The 19,851-nt window shown below is 47.4% G+C and overlaps 1 protein-coding gene and 2 non-coding genes across 3 annotated transcripts; all 3 read right to left on the bottom strand.

Moving 5' to 3' along the window:
- Window positions 1–7,604: 7,604 nt before the first annotated feature.
- Window positions 7,605–7,687, bottom strand: TRNAY-GUA. The gene has a single exon. It is a non-coding gene; the product is annotated as a tRNA-Tyr (tRNA).
- A 3,285-nt stretch (window positions 7,688–10,972) lies between these two features.
- On the bottom strand, window positions 10,973–11,055 carry TRNAY-GUA. Its single transcript has one exon. It is a non-coding gene; the product is annotated as a tRNA-Tyr (tRNA).
- Window positions 11,056–16,719: 5,664 nt separating this feature from the next.
- On the bottom strand, window positions 16,720–19,250 carry LOC109828303 (ATP synthase subunit a). Its single transcript, XM_020395329.1, is given in 8 exon segments — window positions 16,720–17,037; window positions 17,040–17,128; window positions 17,131–17,219; window positions 17,221–17,293; window positions 17,296–17,328; window positions 17,331–17,477; window positions 17,480–17,520; window positions 19,147–19,250. Coding segments are annotated over 8 exon segments (876 nt in total). The 3' UTR covers window positions 16,720–16,737.
- Between the last annotated feature and the right edge of the window lie 601 nt (window positions 19,251–19,851).

Raw genomic sequence — 19,851 nt, 5'->3', positions numbered from 1 at the left:
GGAAGCTGCGAAGCGGATGACAAAAGAGGGCGCTGTTTCCTGTGTTTATGCATCTGAACAAAGCAGGCGACTAGCAGAAGACTCCCTCTTCATACGCTCTTCTCTTAGGTTTCTTCCTCCCGCGCCCGCCGCCGCCCGGCCCGCATTAGAGGGAAAATTGTCAAAGCGGAAAAAGACGGAGGGAGGGGGAGCTGCATCTTATTCTCTTCGCGAGAACTTCAGGATCGGAGAAGCATTCGGAACGGGCGACGCCTTCATTTCGTTGGCAGAAGCAGAAACGATCCAATCCATTCGGGGCTTCGGGGAACTCAAAAACGAATTTGACTTGATTCATAGATAGAAAAAATAGATAGATAGACAAGAGATAGATGAACTATATAGATATAGGAATAGAATAGAAATCCCTTTACTTTAGATGTTTATGTATCTCTTTTTTCATTTTGAATCTAATCCCGATTTTTTTTATTATTAAAATATCTGCTCTTTCTCTATAAATTGACACAAAAAATCTCGAGAGAAAGAAAGAGCAGATGGATCCATCCCCTAATATCGAAGACTCATTCCTATCTATTGATAGAAAGATTTTCGTCAAATACCGGACTTTGCCTTTGTTATAAACAAAGAAAAGCAAATATAAATATAACATGTATTCTTATAAATAAATAAAATAAAAAAGAATATTCTTTCTATTTTTATATATTAGGAATTCCTCATATCCAAGGCAGCTTCCCAAAAGACCCCACCATACATGGGGGGCTGTTCGCCTTTGAATCGACAGTAGTAGGGGCTTCATAGCGACTTTCATTCTAAAGGAAACCGAAGAACCTTTAGTCAATAGGAGCCCTACTTCCTTCAGTAGCAAAAACATCTTAAGAGTAACCGGCGGAGCGCACCTTTGGTACTTCAGTAGGACAATTTGATAGTCACTTCTTTCTTAGGGTAGGGCGAGGAAAGGCTACTTCAATGACGGAAACGTCATAGGGTCGCCTTTGGAAGCTAAAGAGAAAGTTGTTGAAAGCCGGAGAAAAAGCGAAAGCTTGCTCGAAAGGGCCGTCGATAGGGTCAAGGTAAGGTAATTTCGCGAAGACGCAAAGCATCACTTTTCAAAAGGAAGGAGTAAGGAGAGCGAAGTGAGGAAGACATCCATAAACCCGGAAACGAAACGAGAGTCTCGTTCCCTTTCGTCAAGTGGGTAAGGTAGGCGAACCACTTAAGCTTTGCCTTAGACTAACGGAACAAAGCTAAGAAGTAGGCTGAATGGAAAAAGGAAAGGGACAAGGGCGGTCGTCGCTTGGCGCGAAGGCTTCTGGTTCGGGGGTAGTACGTACTAAAGGTCCTCGGACTTCCAGGCGGTTTTTCTTTTGGGCAGCTGTTCACCGTTGGATCTCGCCAATACAGCCTCCTATGGTTTCGTTACGAGATATCTTTTCTTTTTTCCCAGGGATTTCTTGGGTAATCAGCTCCCATGCTGCAAACAGTCAAATCTGAACCTTGTCGCTCTTCTTTCTTTCCTCGTAGGCAGGAAGCACACAGCAGCGTGCGTTGCGTGATTCCACTGTGTTTTTTGCACTTGACTGGGTGGACAGTTGACCGGAAGAGAACTTCGATTCGCCCGGCCAGCAGGCCGGCGGCGTGCTTATCTTGTGTGACAACACTACAGAGCGAGTTGCTCTTCTAGTCGGGCAGCTGTGTGACAACACTACAGAGAAAGCGGCGCTTTTGTGTAACATGCTATGGTCTCAACGCCCTTACGAGGTAGTGATGAGTTTCACGCGCTCTAAGCCGGCCCGCGCGCAGTTAGGAGGATTGGCCCCAATCTGAGCGGTACCACCCATCCTACCCTACTACACCTATAGGGGCGTCCGTCCTACAGCCGCCCGAAGAGGAACTGCAGTGATCTTGAATAGGGATCCTACAGCGATAGATAGAATCCCCATAAAAATACCACTAGATCGAGCACCAATGATTTCGTATCCGGTAAAAATCTTGGCTAATTGATCGAAGTGGGTAGCTCCAGTAGACCCATAGATCATGGAACAAATAGGGTGGGTAGCCCAACACCACACCTACACGTATAGACGCGAACCCCCCTCGTTACCGTACGTGCGACTCTCACCGCATACGGCTCGCACAAAGACTCTGTCATCCATCCCGAGCCTTTTTTTTCCACCTCTCCTCTCCAATCCTCGATCAAACTTGCGTTCCCCAGCTTCAAAACGACTGCGCTCATAGCAACGGCGAAAGCCGTTGCTTGCTCTTTCTTTCAGAACCTTGCGCGCTCAGCTCAAGACGGTGATTCTTTGCTTGTTGCTTCAAAACTACAGGGCTAAGGCTTCGAGGAGTTTGCAACTGAAAAAAACTACAGGTCGTCGAAGAGCCTCCAGCAGGTGGGGCGCTTCCTTCCTTCGTCTATCGTATGTATCGCTTGGCTTCGTCCCGAACCAAGGAGGCATTCTGGCGGGCGCGTGCGTGTGCCGACTGCAGAGACTACAAGCCGACGCCGGGAAGCGACTCGCTTCTATTCTCGTTGGGATTGGATATAGATGGGAATCTCTATAGATCGTAGTAGTTCGCCAACCTCTCTAACTAGCATACGATACAATTTCACTTCACGGCACGCGCAAAAAAAAGAAGGAGCTTCGCTCGGGTGGCCCTCCTATGTCTGACGCCTACTTTCTCTTCTCTTAAGTCTACAACAAGTGGGAGAGCAGGATTCGAACCTACGTAGAAAACCTTCAACAGATTTACAGTCTGTCGCTTTTGACCACTCGGCCACTCTCCCCTTCCCGGGCCGACGCCCCCCTCAATGGGTTCCTGAATAAGAAGGATGGCGGCGTTCGTTCTTATTAAGTTAAGAAGATGGAAGGGAACTATTAGATTAGCTAGCGTTCTGGGAGAATAAGGTCATTTAGTCAGTTCATAACAATTTCTGTAAGCAAGGGGCAAAGCTTCTACGACAGCTTCCCCTCATTGCCATCGTCGGCCTTCTTCCCGGCTCCCCTCCTTCGTCGCTTCTGGCGAAGCAGCGAGTTCATGAGCAAGTGAATGAACGAGCCAGCGAGCTGCGAGTGAAGTGCAACAGTCGTAAGGCGAGCCATGTTCCTAAAAGAAAGGCGATGGAATCCCTTTCTTCCCTTTGAATGACACTGAGCGAGCAGCAAGCGTAGGCAAGAGTGTCCGCTAGGGGTGGGGCGCGCGGATAGCTAGCGGAGCCTGAAAACGAAACGCCTTGCTAGCTAGCGTAATGCAGGCCGGTTACCACTTCCTTCCATCGCCCCCTACCCTACTGACACCTATCTAGGGGGCCGCCGTCCGGTCCTAACACGGCCGGCCCGAAGCAGGAAAACTGCATGATCTTGAATATTCGCGGATGTACAGGCGATATAAAAACAACAAAAACAAAAGATAAGAGCATCCCCAATTACATATATATACCCACGTTTAGCCAAGTCAAAAAGAGAGCACTAACAATGATTCATACGTATCCGGAATGACAATAATTCTTGGTCATATACTTTAGATCGAAGTGGGTTAAGTCTCCAGTAAAAAGTACCCATAGAAAGTGCATGAGGAACAAATACAGGTGGGTAGCCAACCCCCACACTACACGTAGAGAACGCCCCGAACCCCTCGTTAACCGCGTAACAGTGCGAAACTCTCACCCGCATACCGGCCTGCACAAGACTCTGTCATCCACACCATCCCCCGAAACCATATTTTTTTCCACGCCTCTTTATCCCTCTCCATCACCTCAGAGTCAAACTTGCGTTCCCCAGAAGTTGCAAACGGACTGCGCTTCATAGCAACGGCGAAAGCGTATGCTTGCTCTTTCTTTCAGAACCTTGCGCGCGCTCAGCTCCAAGACGAGTGATTTCTTTCTTGTTGCTTACAAACTACTAGGGCTACAGGCTTCGACGGAGTTTGGCAACCTGGAAAACAAAAACTACAGGTGTACCGAAGAGCCTCCCAGCGGGTAGGCGCATTCCTTCCTTCGTCTATCGTAAAAATGATATCACCGCTTGGCTATTTCGTCCCCCCGAAACCAATGGAGGCATTCCTGCTGGGCAGCGTGCTGTGCCGCACTGCGAAGACATACAAGACCGCCACGCCGGAAGCGACCATCGCTTCTATCTTCCTCGCCTTGGCATGCCCGATAATAACGACCTGTGGGCAATCTCTATAGACATTCGCCATAGTATTCCGGCACAACCTCCTCTAACTAGCATACGAGAATACATTTCACTTCACGGCACGGCAAAAAAAAGAAGGAGGCTTCGCTCGGTTGGCCCACTCCTAAATGCATGCGCATACTTTTACCTCTGTCTGCCTTAGTCTACACACCACCGGTGCGCAGAGCAGGCAGATTCGAGAGCCTACGTTGAAAAACCCTTCAACGAGATCTTTACAGTCTGTCAGCTTTTTGGACCAACTCGGCCCACTCTCCTTCCGGGGCCGACGCCCCCTCCCAAGATGGGTTCCTGCATAAATAACGGCACATAGGCGGTCGTCGTCTTATCCTCAATCGCCTTAAACTAAGGCGGGCAATCATCTAGAATATAGCCTACCGCGTTTTCTAGGAGAGCATAAGACCGTCATCCGACATAGCATCCCAGCGTCACCTCAAAAATCTATCTGTAAAGCAACAGGGCAACTATCACCTCCACACGTCAGCCTCGACAGCTTCCCCTCATCCACTGCCATCGTCGCTTCCCCGCGCTCCCTCCTTCGGTCGCTTCTGGCGACAGCAGCGATTCTGAGCAGAGGAATGAACGAGGCCAGCGAGCTTGGCGAGTGAAGTGGGCAACAGTTCGCTCAAGACGAGCCAATTGTTCCGTAAAAAGCAAGCAGGCGATGGAATCTTTCTTCCCTTTGAACTGACACTGAGCGAGCAGTCAAGCGTAGGCAAGCAGTGTCCTAGGGTGGGCCCGCGCCCCGCGCCCCGGGAAGTAGCTATCGGAGCCCTGAAACGGAAGACCGGCTTGCCTAGCTTACGGTACGCTCTTCTGCCTTAGGATTTTCCTTCCTCCGCGCCCGCAGCGCCGGCCCGCATTAGAGGGAAAAGTTGTCAAAGCGGAAAAAGACGGAGGGGACGGGATGCATCTATTCTCTTCCGAGAACTTCAGGATCGGAGAAGCATTCGGAACCGGCGACGCCTTCATTCGTTGGCAGAAGCAGAAACGATCCAATCATTCGGGCTTCGGGGAACTCAAAAACGATTTGACGTTGATTCATAGAAGAAACATAGATAGATAGACAAGAGATAGATGAACTATATAGAATTAGGAATAGAATAGAAACTCCTTTACTTTAGATGTTTATGTATCTCTTTTTTCATTTTGATCTAATCCCGAATTTTTTTATTATTAAATATCTGCTCTCTTTCTCTTAAATATTGACACAAAAAATCTCGAGAGAAGAGAAAGGCAGATGGATCCTATCCCTAATATCGAAGACTCATTCCTATCTATTGATAGAAAGATTTTCGTCAAATACCGGACTTTGCCTTTGTTATAAACAAAGAAAAGCAAAATTAATAAATATACATGTATTCTTATAAATAAATAAAATAAAAAAGAATATTCTTTTATTTTTATATATTAGGAATTCCTCATATCCAAGGCAGCTTCCCAAAAAGACCCCACCATACATGCAGCGGCTGTTCGCCTTTTGAATCGACAGTAGTAGGGGGCTTCATAGCGACTTTCATTCTAAAGGAAAACCGAAGACCTTTAGTCAATAGGAGCCCTACTTCCTTCAGTAGCAAAAACATCTTAAGAGTAACCGGGCGGAGCGCACCTGTTGGTACTTCAGTAGGACAATTTGATAGTCACTTCTTTCTTAGGGTAGGGCGAGGAAAGGCTACTCAATGACGGAAACGTCATAGGGTCGCCTTTGGAAGCTAAAGAGAAAGTTGTTGAAAGGCCGGGAGAAAAGCGAAAGCTTGCTCGAAAGGGCCCGTCGATAGGGTCAAGGTAAGGTATATTCGCGAAGACGCAAAGGCATCACTTTTCAAAAGGAAAGGAAGTAAGGAGAGCGAAGTGAGGAAGACATCCATAAACCGGAAACGAAACGAGAGTCTCGTTCCTTTCGTCAAGTGGGTAAGGTAGGCGAACCACTTAAGCTTTGCCTTAGACTAACGGAACAAAGCTAAGAAGTAGGCTGAATGGAAAAAGGAAAGGGACAAGGGCGGTCGTCGCTTGGCGCGAAGGCTTCTGGTTCGGGGGTTAGGGTACGGTACTAAAGGTCCTCGACTTCCAGGCGGTTTTTCTTTTGGGGCAGCTGTTCACCGTTGGATCTCGCCAAATACAGCCTCCTATGGTTTTCGTTACGAGATATCTTTTCTTTTTTCCCGGGATTTCTTGGTAATCAGCTCGCCATCTGCAACAGTCAAATCTGAACCTTGTCGCTCTCTTCTTTCCTCGTAGGCAGGAAGCACACCAGCAGCGTGCGTTGCGTGATTCCACTGTGTTTTTGCACTTGACTGGGTGGACAGTTGACCGGAAGAGAACTTCGATTCGCCGGCCAGCAGGCGGCGGCGCGTGCTTATCTTGGTGTGACAACACTACAGAGCGAGTTGCTCTTCTAGTCGGCAGCTGTGTGACAACACTACAAGAGAAAGCGCGCTTTTGTGTAACATGCTATGGTCTCAACGCCCTACGAGGTAGTGATGAGTTTCACGCGCTCTAAGCCGGCCCGCGCGCAGTTAGGAGGATTGGCCCGCAATCTGAGCGGTACCACCCATCCTACCCTACCTACCTATAGGGGGCTCCCGTCCTACAGCCGCCCGAAGAGGAACTGCAGTGATCTTGAATAGGGATCCTACAGCGATAGATAGAATCCCATAAAAATACCACTAGATCGAGCACCAATGATTTCGTATCCGCGTAAAAAATCTTGGCTAATTGATCGAAGTGGGTAGCTCCAGTAGACCATAGATCATGCGCAACAAAATAGGTGGGTACGCCACCACACACTACACGTATAGCACAGCGAACCCCCCTCGTTACCGTACGTGCGACTCTCACCGCATACGGCTCGCAAAAGAACTCTGTCATCCATCCCGAGCCTTTTTTTTCCACCTCTCCTCTCCAATCCTCGATCAAACTTGCGTTCCCCAGCTTCAAAACGACTGCGCTCATAGCAACGGCGAAAGCCGTTGCTTGCTCTTTCTTTCAGAACCTTGCGCGCCTCAGCTCAAACGGCTGATTCTTTGCTTTGTTGCTTCACACTACAGGGCTAAGGCTTCGAGGAGTTTGCAACTGAAAAAAACTACAGGTCGTCGAAGAGCCTCCAGCAGGTGTGGCGCTTCCTTCCTTCGTCTATCGTATGTATCGCTTGGCTTCGTCCGAACCAAGGAGGCATTCTGGCGGGCGCGTGCGTGTGCGCGACTGCAGAGACTACAAGCCGACGCCGGAAGCGACTCGCTTCTATTCTCGTTGGATTGGATATAGATGGGAATCTCTATAGATCGTAGTAGTTCGCCAACCTCTAACTAGCATACGATACAATTTCACTTCACGGCACGGCAAAAAAAAGAAGGAGCTTCGCTCGGTTGGCCCTCCTATGCTGACGCCTACTTTCTCTTCTCTTAAGTCTACAACAAGTGGGAGAGGCAGGATTCGAACCTACGTAGAAAACCTTCAACAGATTTACAGTCTGTCGCTTTTGACCACTCGGCCACTCTCCCTTCCCGGGCCGACGCCCCTCAATGGGTTCCTGAATAAGAAGGCATGGCGGCGTTCGTTCTTATTAAGTTAAGAAGATGGAAGGGAACTATTAGATTAGCTAGCGTTCTGGGAGAATAAGGTCATTTAGTCAGTTCATAACAATTTCTGTAAAGCAAGGGGCAAAGCTTCTACGACAGCTTCCCCCTCATTGCCATCGTCGGCCTTCCCCGGCTCCCCTCCTTCGTCGCTTCTGGCGAAGCAGCGAGTTCATGAGCAAGTGAATGAACGAGCCAGCGAGCTGCGAGTGAAGTGCAACAGTCGTAAGGCGAGCCATGTTCCTAAAAGAAAGGCGATGGAATCCCTTTCTTCCCTTTGAATGACACTGAGCGAGCAGCAAGCGTAGGCAAGAGTGTCCGTAGGGGTGGGGCGCGCGGGATAGCTAGCGGAGCCTGAAAACGAAACGCTTGCTAGCTAGCGTGTACTCTTCTGCTATCAATGAAACCGAAAGAAAAACCAGTGCCGTTTCGTATAGATCGAGACGCAGTACTTTTTCTTTACTTATTCCATTCCATACTAGGAAGAATGGAAGGAAATCGTTCGATAACACTTATTCTTCCTATTTATCAATGATATCGACGCCCGTGAAACTCTTTCATTTCATAGAAGTGCATTTTCTTTCTATATTAAGTTAAGAAGCAAATAGCATTTCCTATTGATTTGTCCCCAGGGCTGGACCTATGATTCTGAATTATCCGTCGCTACGCTGTTCCCAAGGACTAGCAAAATCGAAATAGCGAAATTCTTGGTCATCTCAATGGGTTCAGAAACCACACGTTTCTCTGGATCATCATAGCGTACTTCCACATATCCACTCAGAGGAAAGTCTTTTCGTAATGGATGACCCTCGAAACCATGATCTGTTGATATACGGCGTAAATCCGGATGATTTATGGAAGAAACACCAGACATATCCCATACTTCTCGCTCCCACCGGCCGGCTGATGGAAATGGACTGACTACCGGAGATATTCGTGTTACTTCGTCTGCACTTGTTTGTACACGAATGCGTGAGTTATACCGAGTACTCAGTAAATTAGGACAACTTCAAATCTTCGTGTCAGTGTTGCTCCACACAGTCTGCCGACTTTAGAAGAGCAACGCTCGCTCTGTAGTTGTTGTCACCACAAGATAAGCCACGCCGCCGCCTGGCCTGGCCGGCGAATCGAAGTTCTTCTTCCGACCGTCAACTGTCCACCCAGTCAAGTGCCAAAACACAGTGAAATCACGCAACGGCACGCTGCTGGGTGTTGCTGTCCTGCCCTTACGAGCGAAAGAAAGAAGAGCAGACAAGGGTTCAGATTTGACTGTTTGCCAGCCATGGGAGCTGATTTGACCAATAAATCCCTGGGAAAAAAGAAAAGAGGTATCTCGGTAAACGAAAACCATAGGAGGCTGTATCGGCGAGCATCAACTGGCTGAACAGCTGCCCAAGGAAAAACCGCCTGGAAGCGAGGACCTTTAGTACCGTGACGCCTAACCCGCCGAACCAGAAGCGCTTCGCGCCCAAGCGACACCGCCCTTGTCCCTTTCCTTTTTCCATTTCAGCCACTTTCTTAAGCTGTTTGTTCCCGTTAGTCTAAGGCAAAGCTTAGGAGTGGCGTATCGCTACCTTACCCACTACGAAGGGAACGCAGACTCTGTTTCGTTTCCGGCGTTTATGGATGTCTCGCTCACTTCGCTCTCCTTACTCCTTCCTTTTGAAAAGTGCGCTGTAAGGTAGGCGAAGCCACTCTTAAGCCTTTAGCCTGTAGAACTAACGGAACAAAGCTAAGAAGTAGGCTGAATGGAAAAAGGAAAGGGACAAGGGCGGTCGTCGCTTGGCGCGAAGGCTTCTGGTTCGCGCGGGGTTAGGGTACGGTACTAAAGGTCCTCGGACTTCCAGGCGGTTTTTTCTTTTGGGCAGCTGTTCACCGTTGGATCTCGCAATACAGCCTCCTATGGTTTTCGTTACGAGATATCTTTTCTTTTTTCCCAGGGATTTCTTGGGTAATCAGCTCCATGCTGCAAACAGTCAAATCTGAACCTTGTCGCTCTCTCTTTCTTTCCTCGTAGGCAGGAAGCACACCACGCAGCGTGCGTTGCGTGATTCCACTGTGTTTTTTGCACTTGACTGGCGGTGGACAGTTGACCGGAAAGAGAACTTTCGATTCGCCGCGCCAGCAGGGCGGGCGGCGGTGCTTTATCTTTGTGTGACAACACTACAGAGCGAGTTGCTCTTCTAGTCGGGCAGCTGTGTGACAACACTACAGAGAAAGCGGCGCTTTTGTGTAACATGCTATGGTCTCAACGCCCTTACGAGGTAGTGATGAGTTTCACGCGCTCTAAGCCCGGCCCGCGCGCAGTTAGGAGGATTGCCGCAATCTGAGCGGTACCACCCATCCTACCCTACTACACCTATAGGGGGCCGTCCGTCCTACAGCCGCCCGAAGAGGAACTGCAGTGATCTTGAATAGGGATCCTACAGCGATAGATAGAATCCCCATAAAAATACCACTAGATCGAGCACCAATGATTTCGTATCCGGTAAAAATCTTGGCTAATTGATCGAAGTGGGTAGCTCCAGTAGACCCATAGATCATGGAACAAATAGGGTGGGTGGCCCAACCACCACACTACACGTATAGACGCGAACCCCCCTCGTTACCGTACGTGCGACTCTCACGCGCATACGGCTCGCACAAAGACTCTGTCATCCATCCCGAGCCTTTTTTTTCCACCTCTCCTCTCCAATCCTCGATCAAACTTGCGTTCCCCAGCTTCAAAACGACTGCGCTCATAGCAACGGCGAAAGCCGTTGCTTGCTCTTTCTTTCAGAACCTTGCGCGCTCAGCTCAAGACGGTGATTCTTTGCTTGTTGCTTCAAAACTACAGGGCTAAGGCTTCGAGGAGTTTGCAACTGAAAAAAACTACAGGTCGTCGAAGAGCCTCCAGCAGGGTGGGCGCTTCCTTCCTTCGTCTATCGTATGTATCGCTTGGCTTCGTCCCGAACCAAGGAGGCATTCTGGCGGGCGCGTGCGTGTGGCGACTGCAGAGACTACAAGCCGACGCCGCGGAAGCGACTCGCTTCTATCTCGTTGGGATTGGATATAGATGGGGAATCTCTATAGATCGTAGTAGTTCGCCAACCTCTCTAACTAGATACGATACAATTTCACTTCACGGCACGGCAAAAAAAAGAAGGAGCTTCGCTCGGTTGGCCCTCCTATGCTGACGCCTACTTTCTTTTCTCTTAAGTCTACAACAAGTGGGAGAGGCAGGATTCGAACCTACGTAGAAAACCTTCAACAGATTTACAGTCTGTCGCTTTTGACCACTCGGCCACTCTCCCTTCCCGCGGCCGACGGCCCCTCAATGGGTTCCTGAATAAGAAGGATGGCGGCGTTCGTTCTTATTAAGTTAAGAAGATGGAAGGGAACTATTAGATTAGCTAGCGTTCTGGGAGAATAAGGTCATTTAGTCAGTTCATAACAATTTCTGTAAAGCAAGGGGCAAAGCTTCTACGACAGCTTCCCCCTCATTGCCATCGTCGGCCTTCCCCGGCTCCCCTCCTTCGTCGCTTCTGGCGAAGCAGCGAGTTCATGAGCAAGTGAATGAACGAGCCAGCGAGCTGCGAGTGAAGTGCAACAGTCGTAAGGCGAGCCATGTTCCTAAAAGAAAGGCGATGGAATTCCTTTCTTCCCTTTGAATGACACTGAGCGAGCAGCAAGCGTAGGCAAGAGTGTCCGTAGGGGTGGGCGCGCGGATAGCTAGCGGAGCCTGAAAACGAAACGCTTGCTAGCTAGCGTACTCTTTGCTATCAATGAAACCGAAAGAAAAACCAGTGGCCGTTTCGTATAGATCGAGACCGCAGTACTTTTTTCTTATACTTATTCATTCCATACTAGAAGAATGGAAGGAAATCGTTCGATAACACTTATTCTTCCTATTATCATGATATCGAGCCGTGGACAACTCTTTCATTCATAGAAGTCATTTTCTTTTCTATATTAAGTTAAGAAGCAAATACATTTCCTAATTGATTTGTCCCAGGGCTGGACCTATGATTCTGAATTATCCGTCGCTACGCTGTTCCCAAGGACTAGCAAAATCGAAATAGCGAAATTCTTGGGTCATCTCAATGGGTTCAGAAACCACACGTTTCTCTGATCATCATAGCGTACTTCCACATATCACTCAGAGGAAAGTCTTTTTCGTAATGAGACCCTCGAAACCATGATCTTGTTGATACGGCGTAAATCCGGATGATTTATGGAAGAAACACAGACTATCCCATACTTCTCGCTCCCACCGGCCGGCTGATGGAATGGACTGACTACCGGAGATATTCGTGTTAGCTTCGTCTGCACTTGTTTGTACACGAATGCGTGAGTTATACCGAGTACTCAGTAAATTATGGACAACTTCAAATCTTCGTTTTCGAGAGGATGATCAACTCCGCAAATATCGATCGAAACTTGAACCCGTGTATAGGTATGCAATTTTAGAAAGCACAACAATGGAAATGGGTAGTCAGTATTGGTATAAGATCTATTCCATGTCCGATCTTTCCATTTTATGTACCCATTTCTGGGGAAAGTCTCCCAAACTATATTGGAAAATGGATTGGTTATCCATAAATATGAAGAAAGCGTCGATTTTGGTTCCGCTTCTTTGCTCTACAAATTAAGAAAGACTTGTCGGAAATCGCGGGTTGGTTGGTCGCGACAAGAAAGGCATGGGAGTAGAGAGGCGTAGCTGCGGCTAAGTAAAGCTTGGACCGAGTTAAGTAAAGACTGGCTACCTATAAAGATCCCTCACTGTACACTTTCTCTGGTACCAAGATCGAGTCCTAGGCAAGCCGACCTCATTTTCACAGCCAGCACAGTCACAATGAAAATGGCTCCTTCTTTAGTAAGAAAGTCTTCAAAAATGCCTGAAGATTTCCTAGCTAGTGAAGCTATAACAGGAGGGATGTTCATTCAGTACCGATTCTTTCTTATAGTACCGTTGGGGAGTTGAGAAGCTAATTCAATTGAAGACTATTTGCCGGGCTGCCCACCTAAACCAGAGGCAGTTATAAATGCGATAACGAAACATCAAAATAATAAAAAGCGCTAAATCTATGAAGAGGACAGGCGGTGTTTTACTACAATCAAAAGTTTCATGTTGGACGCAGTACTCATACTGGAAATGAAAAAAAAAAGATGACTGCATTAGTCAAGGAAGTATTGCATCAAATCAAAGGTAGCGTTAGCTAATCTTAGTCTTGGTAAGTACCTGACAGACCTAAGGCTGAACTGAACTTCAAGCTGGGGAAGGAAGCAAGGAACTGATAGCGCAAAACTAACTGGCAAGCAAAGCGCAAAAGGCACTCCTTAGGCCTCTCAATCGAGGAAGGAAGCATTCAATCGTTGAAAAGCCTTCTTGCTATTGGGCGGCTTTCATCGGCCTTTGGGATATTTGATTGAATCAGAGAATCGGTTTTACAGTGCCCGGAATTGGACAAATAGCTTGTGCACGCGAACAGGAGGGAGTTAATCGTAGAACAGAGAGAGGGAGGTTTGGATTGGTCTCTTAGGTTGGTAACGAATGCCCTCTTACTCTTTCTCGAATCAACCGTAGAGCTAGGATTGGAAACGGGGGAATTAGGCTGCTGGTAGGTGGTAGGATAGCTCTTTGCGCCTTAGACGGTCTTGGCAGTAGGTTGCTAGAATGCCTTTGTTCAAGAATCAACTGTGGCACTTAAAGAAGAAAAATGCGATTACCAGTCGCAGTAGCAATAGGATAAGGCATAGATAGATCAGCAGGAAGGATAGGGAAGGGTATTGAAAATATAAGATATCCAACATCTGCTAGTCGGCAGAAAGGCTAACTACCTCTCTGTAGTCATTAAAGAAGAGGGTAGCTGGATCAGAGCGGAAGGAAAGAAAGTAAGATATGGATAGATGGCACTAGGCTTAAGACATGGCTTAACACATGAGGCGACGGGCGAAGAGCAGGATAATTGTAGTAGAAAGGAAAACTGCTCTCGAATCAGCAATGCCACATCTAACTCAAAAGGGATCGATAAGCTTTGCACATGAAAAGAGGATTAGACTGAACGGGAATAACCTGTCTTAGGGAGGAATGAAGATGGCATCGAATAAGCTCTTTGATGTTGATGCAAGTGTGCAAGTGAAGAAGAATGCTTGAGATTCCAAGTAAGGCATTCTCCCCCTTATTGAGCTAGGCTAGGTAGGAAAAACCGAACCTTATTTTATTTATACGAATAAAGAACTGAACTTCGGGTCGAAGGGAAGAAGAAGAAAGCAGCTTCGGCTTCCTCTCTATTACGGATATATGCTTTCAGTTCCGCGTTTTCGTTGCATCCCTAACTTGAGTGAGGAACGTGAACGGCCACTGCTTTCCTTTGTGTTACATGAAATGAGGGCCCCCTATCACTTAAAGGCAGCCTCCTAACCCGTGGAACCTGCTTGCTCGTTGGATGAGAAAGCTGATTCGCCCTCAAACCTGATCCGTGTGGAGCAGGAAAGAGGAGATCGAGTCAAAGGGAAGATAGCACCAAAGCGAAACACCTACTTCAAGGCAAGGAGAGCAGACCCAGTAGGCAGAAATAGGTTTAAGGAACCAAGTCAGCAAGTCGAAGCTCAAGGACGAATGAGTTCTTGAGTCAGCAAGCTTTCTCCTCTTTGGCCCCCTTTCCAGCACCAAGGTACCAACAAAAGCGAAGCGTAGCGACCAAATCGAAGAAGAGAAGGAGAGGAGCTTACTCCCGCTTAGAGAGACTGGAGATCGTAGTCTCAATCCGAACCTCATAGAAGTCTTTTCATGGTATACTTTCCTGGCTCGTATGATTGTCTTGCCTTCCTCACAGGTATTCCCATATCGGGATCGGGGACCAAGACGAAGCGTAGTACCATACCTGAACCTACCTCTCGCTAGTCTTACTTATTTTTCCGACTTGGTGGTGAAAAGGGAATAAAGCATGATTGCGAACTACACTAAGGTGCAGATAAACTCGTTAGCGGGAATACAACGGACTAGCAGTACGAGGAGGCGATTCAGCAAGAGAGGACAACCTCCGCTATTGACCGATCAACTTGTTTTGACTCGACAAAACCCAATCTACTCGTATCTCTTGCTCCCCTTTGAAAATCGAGTTCATAAAATGAGTTTTTTCCCTTGAAAAGGTTCCGAGTTTTCGTATCTTCTCCGAGAAGGAATGACCTAAGTTAAGTAAGTGGTCATCAGTTGTATCTTCCCAGAGAGATAGCTAGGCTCGCAGGCAGCAGCCTCTGTTGTAAAGGGGGAAAGCTTTCCACCCTCGCATGAGCAAAGAGCAAGCAGCTTACTTACCTAAGAAAAAAGGGCAGGATTTGATTCATAAACTCGTGGATAGAGTGGTTGGTTTGGGGCCTCAGATGAGGGATTAGCTTCATGTGAACTGAAAAGGCTGGTCGAAAGCTAAAGCAGTACGAGGATTTCAGAGAAAAAGGGCAAGTAGGTCGGCTTCAAAAAAAAGGCTTGCTCGAACAGAGGCAGGCAAAGAAAAAGCTAGATCTTGGTTTCTCTGACTCCAATTCATCATTCTACTTGTCAACAAAGTCCTCACGCTTCCTGCTACGGCTACTCTACGCTTTTTTACAGTTCTGCTCTGGTTGAACTACCCTGTCCGCTTTCCTGGACACAGAAAACAAGTACCTATGTAAGGAGATGGAAGTCAAGTTGACCGAGGCAGTGACGTAAGATAAGGCTCTTTGGTGAACCAGACTATGTCTATTTTATTGAGCCAAATTGGTATTTCTCTTGGGAATGGTCAAAGAGATCTCTGAGCAAGCTTTCGTCTCTCCTCTTGCGCTTTCTCGGAAGCTATCTATTCTTCTTGTTGGACCTTGCCTTTCCTCTAGGTATGAGTCAGCTATTCTCCTACCTTCGTAGATCTTGCCTTGCTCAGTGGAAAAAAGGATCCAACTTTTTCTTTTTTTTCTGGTTTCGTTCAAAGAGCTTATGGCAATCAACCTCCTGGCGCTTTTGGCAAGTGCAAGCGACTGACTTTGGATAAATCCTATCTCTCGTGCGGGTCTCGTCTCCGAAATCCTACTTTCGTTAGCTCGTCGAATTGTTGTATTTCCTTGAACTCGTCAGGTAAACGGTTATTTAAAAAAGTTCTGTAAGCGAGTCCAGCTTAACTTGTAGGGAGACTTAGCATAAAATCTCTCTTGTTATGGTACCCCTTGAATGTCGAGGCAAGGTACAGCACGACGTAGAGAGCGCAACTATCATCGGAATACTGAACGGTGGTAGTAGGATTCGGGTGGAGCGACTCAAGGCTATTGTCCGATGCGATTGGCCTATCCAATGATAAGGAGACGCATAAACCAGGCTTGTGTAGACAGGCTGAACGGATCCGGGAAAGTGAGGCTGAAAGCCCGTACCGGAGCCGAGCACTAGAGACAGACGCTAAGAGGGAAAGCGCAGAGTATCAGCAGAAGAATACACATACGATGGCGCGATTCTAGTTAGTAGACCCAGAAAGACTAGCGCTTCATACGCACCAGAGGTAGAATAAGAAAAGAAGAGGGATCCGCACGTTCCGACGCCTATGAGTTAAGCGTATTACCATAAGAGGCTTTGTAAATCCCTTGATCAGATGCAGCTAACGAAGAAGAGTAAAAAACATACGCGTTAAGCGACTAACTAATGAGGATTGGGAAGCAGAATTGGCGTATGAGGCTGAAGCTAAAGAAAGAAAGAATTGGTTACAACCAAGAGATCCTCGTCGTAAACAAGAGAAGGTGGCAGGCTAGCGGGAAGGTGCCTGGGTTGACACCTAACATTAATAAGTTAGTCGTGGAACCACCCCGAGTTGCAGCTGAGGTTGAAGCTGGCGTGGAGCAGTCCGGACCAGCGCAGGACACGACAGAAGCAGAGGCAGAGCAGTTGTTCAGGGTAGAGAGGAAGAAGTTGGTGAAGGGGCAAATGGGGGCGACATTTTTGTCTTTTTCATCCTCGTTTTTATTCAATTATGAAATTACTCATTTTGATGGAGATTTGTAGCATCATTCAAGTAAATACAGATTGAGATCGTAGAAACATGAGCTTGTGATATAGCTACACCTAATTCCAGACCGGTTAATGCTAGAACTATAAATAAAGGACCAAGATCTCCTATGAAATAAAGAAGATTATTCATAAATAGCATAGTCCAAGCAGACCCACTTAAAATCTTTACTGAACTATGACCGGCCATCATATTAGCAAATAAACGTATTCCTGAGCTTAATGCACGAAAACAATGAGGGATTAGCTCAAGGAGTACTAAAAAAGGTGCCTAATTGCAGTGGGACTCCTGCGCGGTAATGAGAAGCTAAAAAAATGAAGCCCATGTCTTTGAAATCCCACGATCGTAATGCCTATAAAAGAGAAAATGAGAGAGCCAAAGTAATGAGAAAATGACTTGTCACTGTGAAGCTAAAGGGTATCATACCCTGGGGATTACGAATAACGAAAAAGTAAAGTTACCGAGATGCGAGGGGAAAACTTTTGTTTAACATTTCCGGAAAGACCACCTATTTGTTCGTTTACGCGTTCGGCACGAAATCATGAATAAGCTCTACAAGGATTGCCAAGCATTTGGCACTGACTTTCCCCCTCCCTTTTTCGTAACAAAAAAAAGAAGAAGTAGGACCAAACCGAGAGTTAGCAACATAGACAAGGATGGATTTGTGAATGAGAAATAAAAGTTGCCCATCTTCATCAGAATTAATGGTGAATGGAAAATTGCTCAAGTGGGCTTGGGCTGTCGCCGTTGCCGCTCCTCGAGACTCCTTTCAGCACTCATTCTTGCTCTTTCCTGAAGATCTTGAAGATAGTCTATTTTCTCATTTAGTAGTTCCAGAAAAATGTCCTGAATAACTCTGCCATCATTTTCTTTCCATTCTGCTCTGCTCCCGAAAATAGAGAGACTTGTCGGAAATCGCCGGTGGTTTTTTCCACCAGGAAACGCATGGGAAGAAATAGGCTTTTTCATTCATTAAATTGATAGTGGTCAAGGTCGCGGTCTTTTCCCTGCCGCTGGTATATATCATTCATCATTTGGCGCGCCCGTTCCCTTGTAGGATTAGCCTCGGGTTGTTGGCTATATTCTCCAAGAGTTCAACCAGGCGAGCCTTACTTCTATAATTGGGTCCCGCTAACAGCTCGAAGACCCGTTGATACTTCCCTTCCTGTCCGACGGTCTTCTGTCGAAGGAAGTATCCATGTCCGCCTTCAGGTAGTCGATGAGTATCCGACGAACGAACCAATAACCATTTGGCAGATTATGAGGCTCATTGGTATCATCGGATAAAGCCGGCGTTTGTGGGGGGCCGGCTGCTCAACCGACTGCTCCTCTGGTTAATACTATTTTCCTCTAAGGAGGGGAGCGAGGGTACAGAGGGACGGACGGGAAAGACGGTACCGGTGCTAAGGAAGAGGCACCGACGGAAAAGATCTCAAGGAGAGTCCGCGCGGGGCCACATTAGAAGGGCCGGCTTCATCCCCAGTAGGGGGTTGGCACTCCGCTTCCAAAACTCCTATAGACCTAGAAAGAAAACCGACGAAAGTTGTAAAAAAAAAGGTGGTCCGAATAATCTCTATAGTAGTTCCATGAACATCCTTTGCGGGATTGGATTAGTTTGCTCGTGGAAATGCCATAAAGCGCGAACCAAGATCCGTGATACGAAAACCAAAATCAGAATGAGGAAGAAAAAGATATCGTGATGTAAGTCAATGATTCCTCCGTCAATGACGCTCTTTCCCACTACCTTAATGAAAAAAATTTCCATTTTTTGTCGAATACTACCATTATATACCGGACTTAGTCTCTCACTCTGCTCGCGGAGTGATTGGTATACCGAAATAAAAAATATCATGGAAGATTAGGACTTCCATAGCTGTTAGCTAGGCCACCTGCCTGATCATCTTTCTTTGACATTAATTACTGGATCACATCTTTCCTATGCCAATAATAAATAGGAAGGACTGCACTTGAAATGAAAAAAGCAAGGTTCTGAAAGAAAGGACGAGGCGCTTGCCTACGATAACGCACTTGACTGAGCTAAATTCAAAATGTCGATACCGCTACTGCCCTTGCGCCCCAGTTGGAATGGGAGGTGACCTTCGAAACACTTGCCATTGGCCAACCTCCGGGCGTATAGGCTTGTTTCAAGCTAGTACCACTTGATCACTCTATCGAACTCCGAACTGTCTTTCATGCGATAGAAGTAGCAAGTTGCTTTAACCCCGGTGACCGGCCTAAGAATAGGCACCTTTGGGCGAGATCTACTTTGTTTTCTTGGCTACCTTAGTCGCATTAGAAGCAATGGGTTATCCGCTTAACGCTTCCTTGCTTGTTCGTAGACAAAGATCATTCCCGGCCTCTGCTTCCTTCGCTACTCACTCCGCTGCGAGAAATGCTGCTCGTTCCACTGGTGGGTCTACTACTGCTTGCTCCGGTTCTGCCCCAGCCACCCTTGCTTTCCTTGCAGCTTCCACCTCTGCCATTGCTACGGGTGCTCATGCTGGATGTGCCACTAGGTATAGCTATCGATCCGAACCTGTCACTGCTTGCTTCCGATGGCACGGGATCCGGATCTGCCTCTCTCTGATGTCTCTGCCCCATACCGCTATCGGCTATCGACCCGGAAGGAACGGGCTTTCGATCGGAAAATGGAACTGGAAGGGATGCCTGCTATTTTGCTCGCTCGAATGCTGCTGGTAGTGGTGCCGACAGCTCTGCATATGGGTATGGAAGAGCATCAAGTCAAACTGGAAGGACAGGTGCTTCAACACAACTGTCCAACTTCTTTGGGTAGGAGAAAGAAGGCTTCCATTTCCGGGAGTGGGAAGGGCCACTTCTCTTCCTCAAAGAGGCCTGCGCGCTTTCTCTACGATCCAAACCATTCTTCCGGTGACTTCTAGACGGAATCTAAATCTACAAACGCGTCTTTCTGAAATCCAAGGAGTGATTCCCTGAAAGACACTACTCTCCTCGATTGAGATCTAGATTGAGGTCTTTCAGACAGGCTCTAATCCAAACAGGTTTGAGCTGCTGTTGCTTACTCCTTCCTTGGGAGCTACTGCCCAGCAGGAAAGACAAAGACTG

Source organism: Asparagus officinalis, unplaced genomic scaffold (assembly GCF_001876935.1).
Source record: "Asparagus officinalis unplaced genomic scaffold, Aspof.V1 AsparagusV1_Un998, whole genome shotgun sequence".
Classification (NCBI taxonomy): Eukaryota; Viridiplantae; Streptophyta; class Magnoliopsida; order Asparagales; family Asparagaceae; genus Asparagus; species Asparagus officinalis.
Note: the sequence above shows the minus strand (reverse complement) of the source record. Positions and strands in the feature narration are given on the sequence as shown.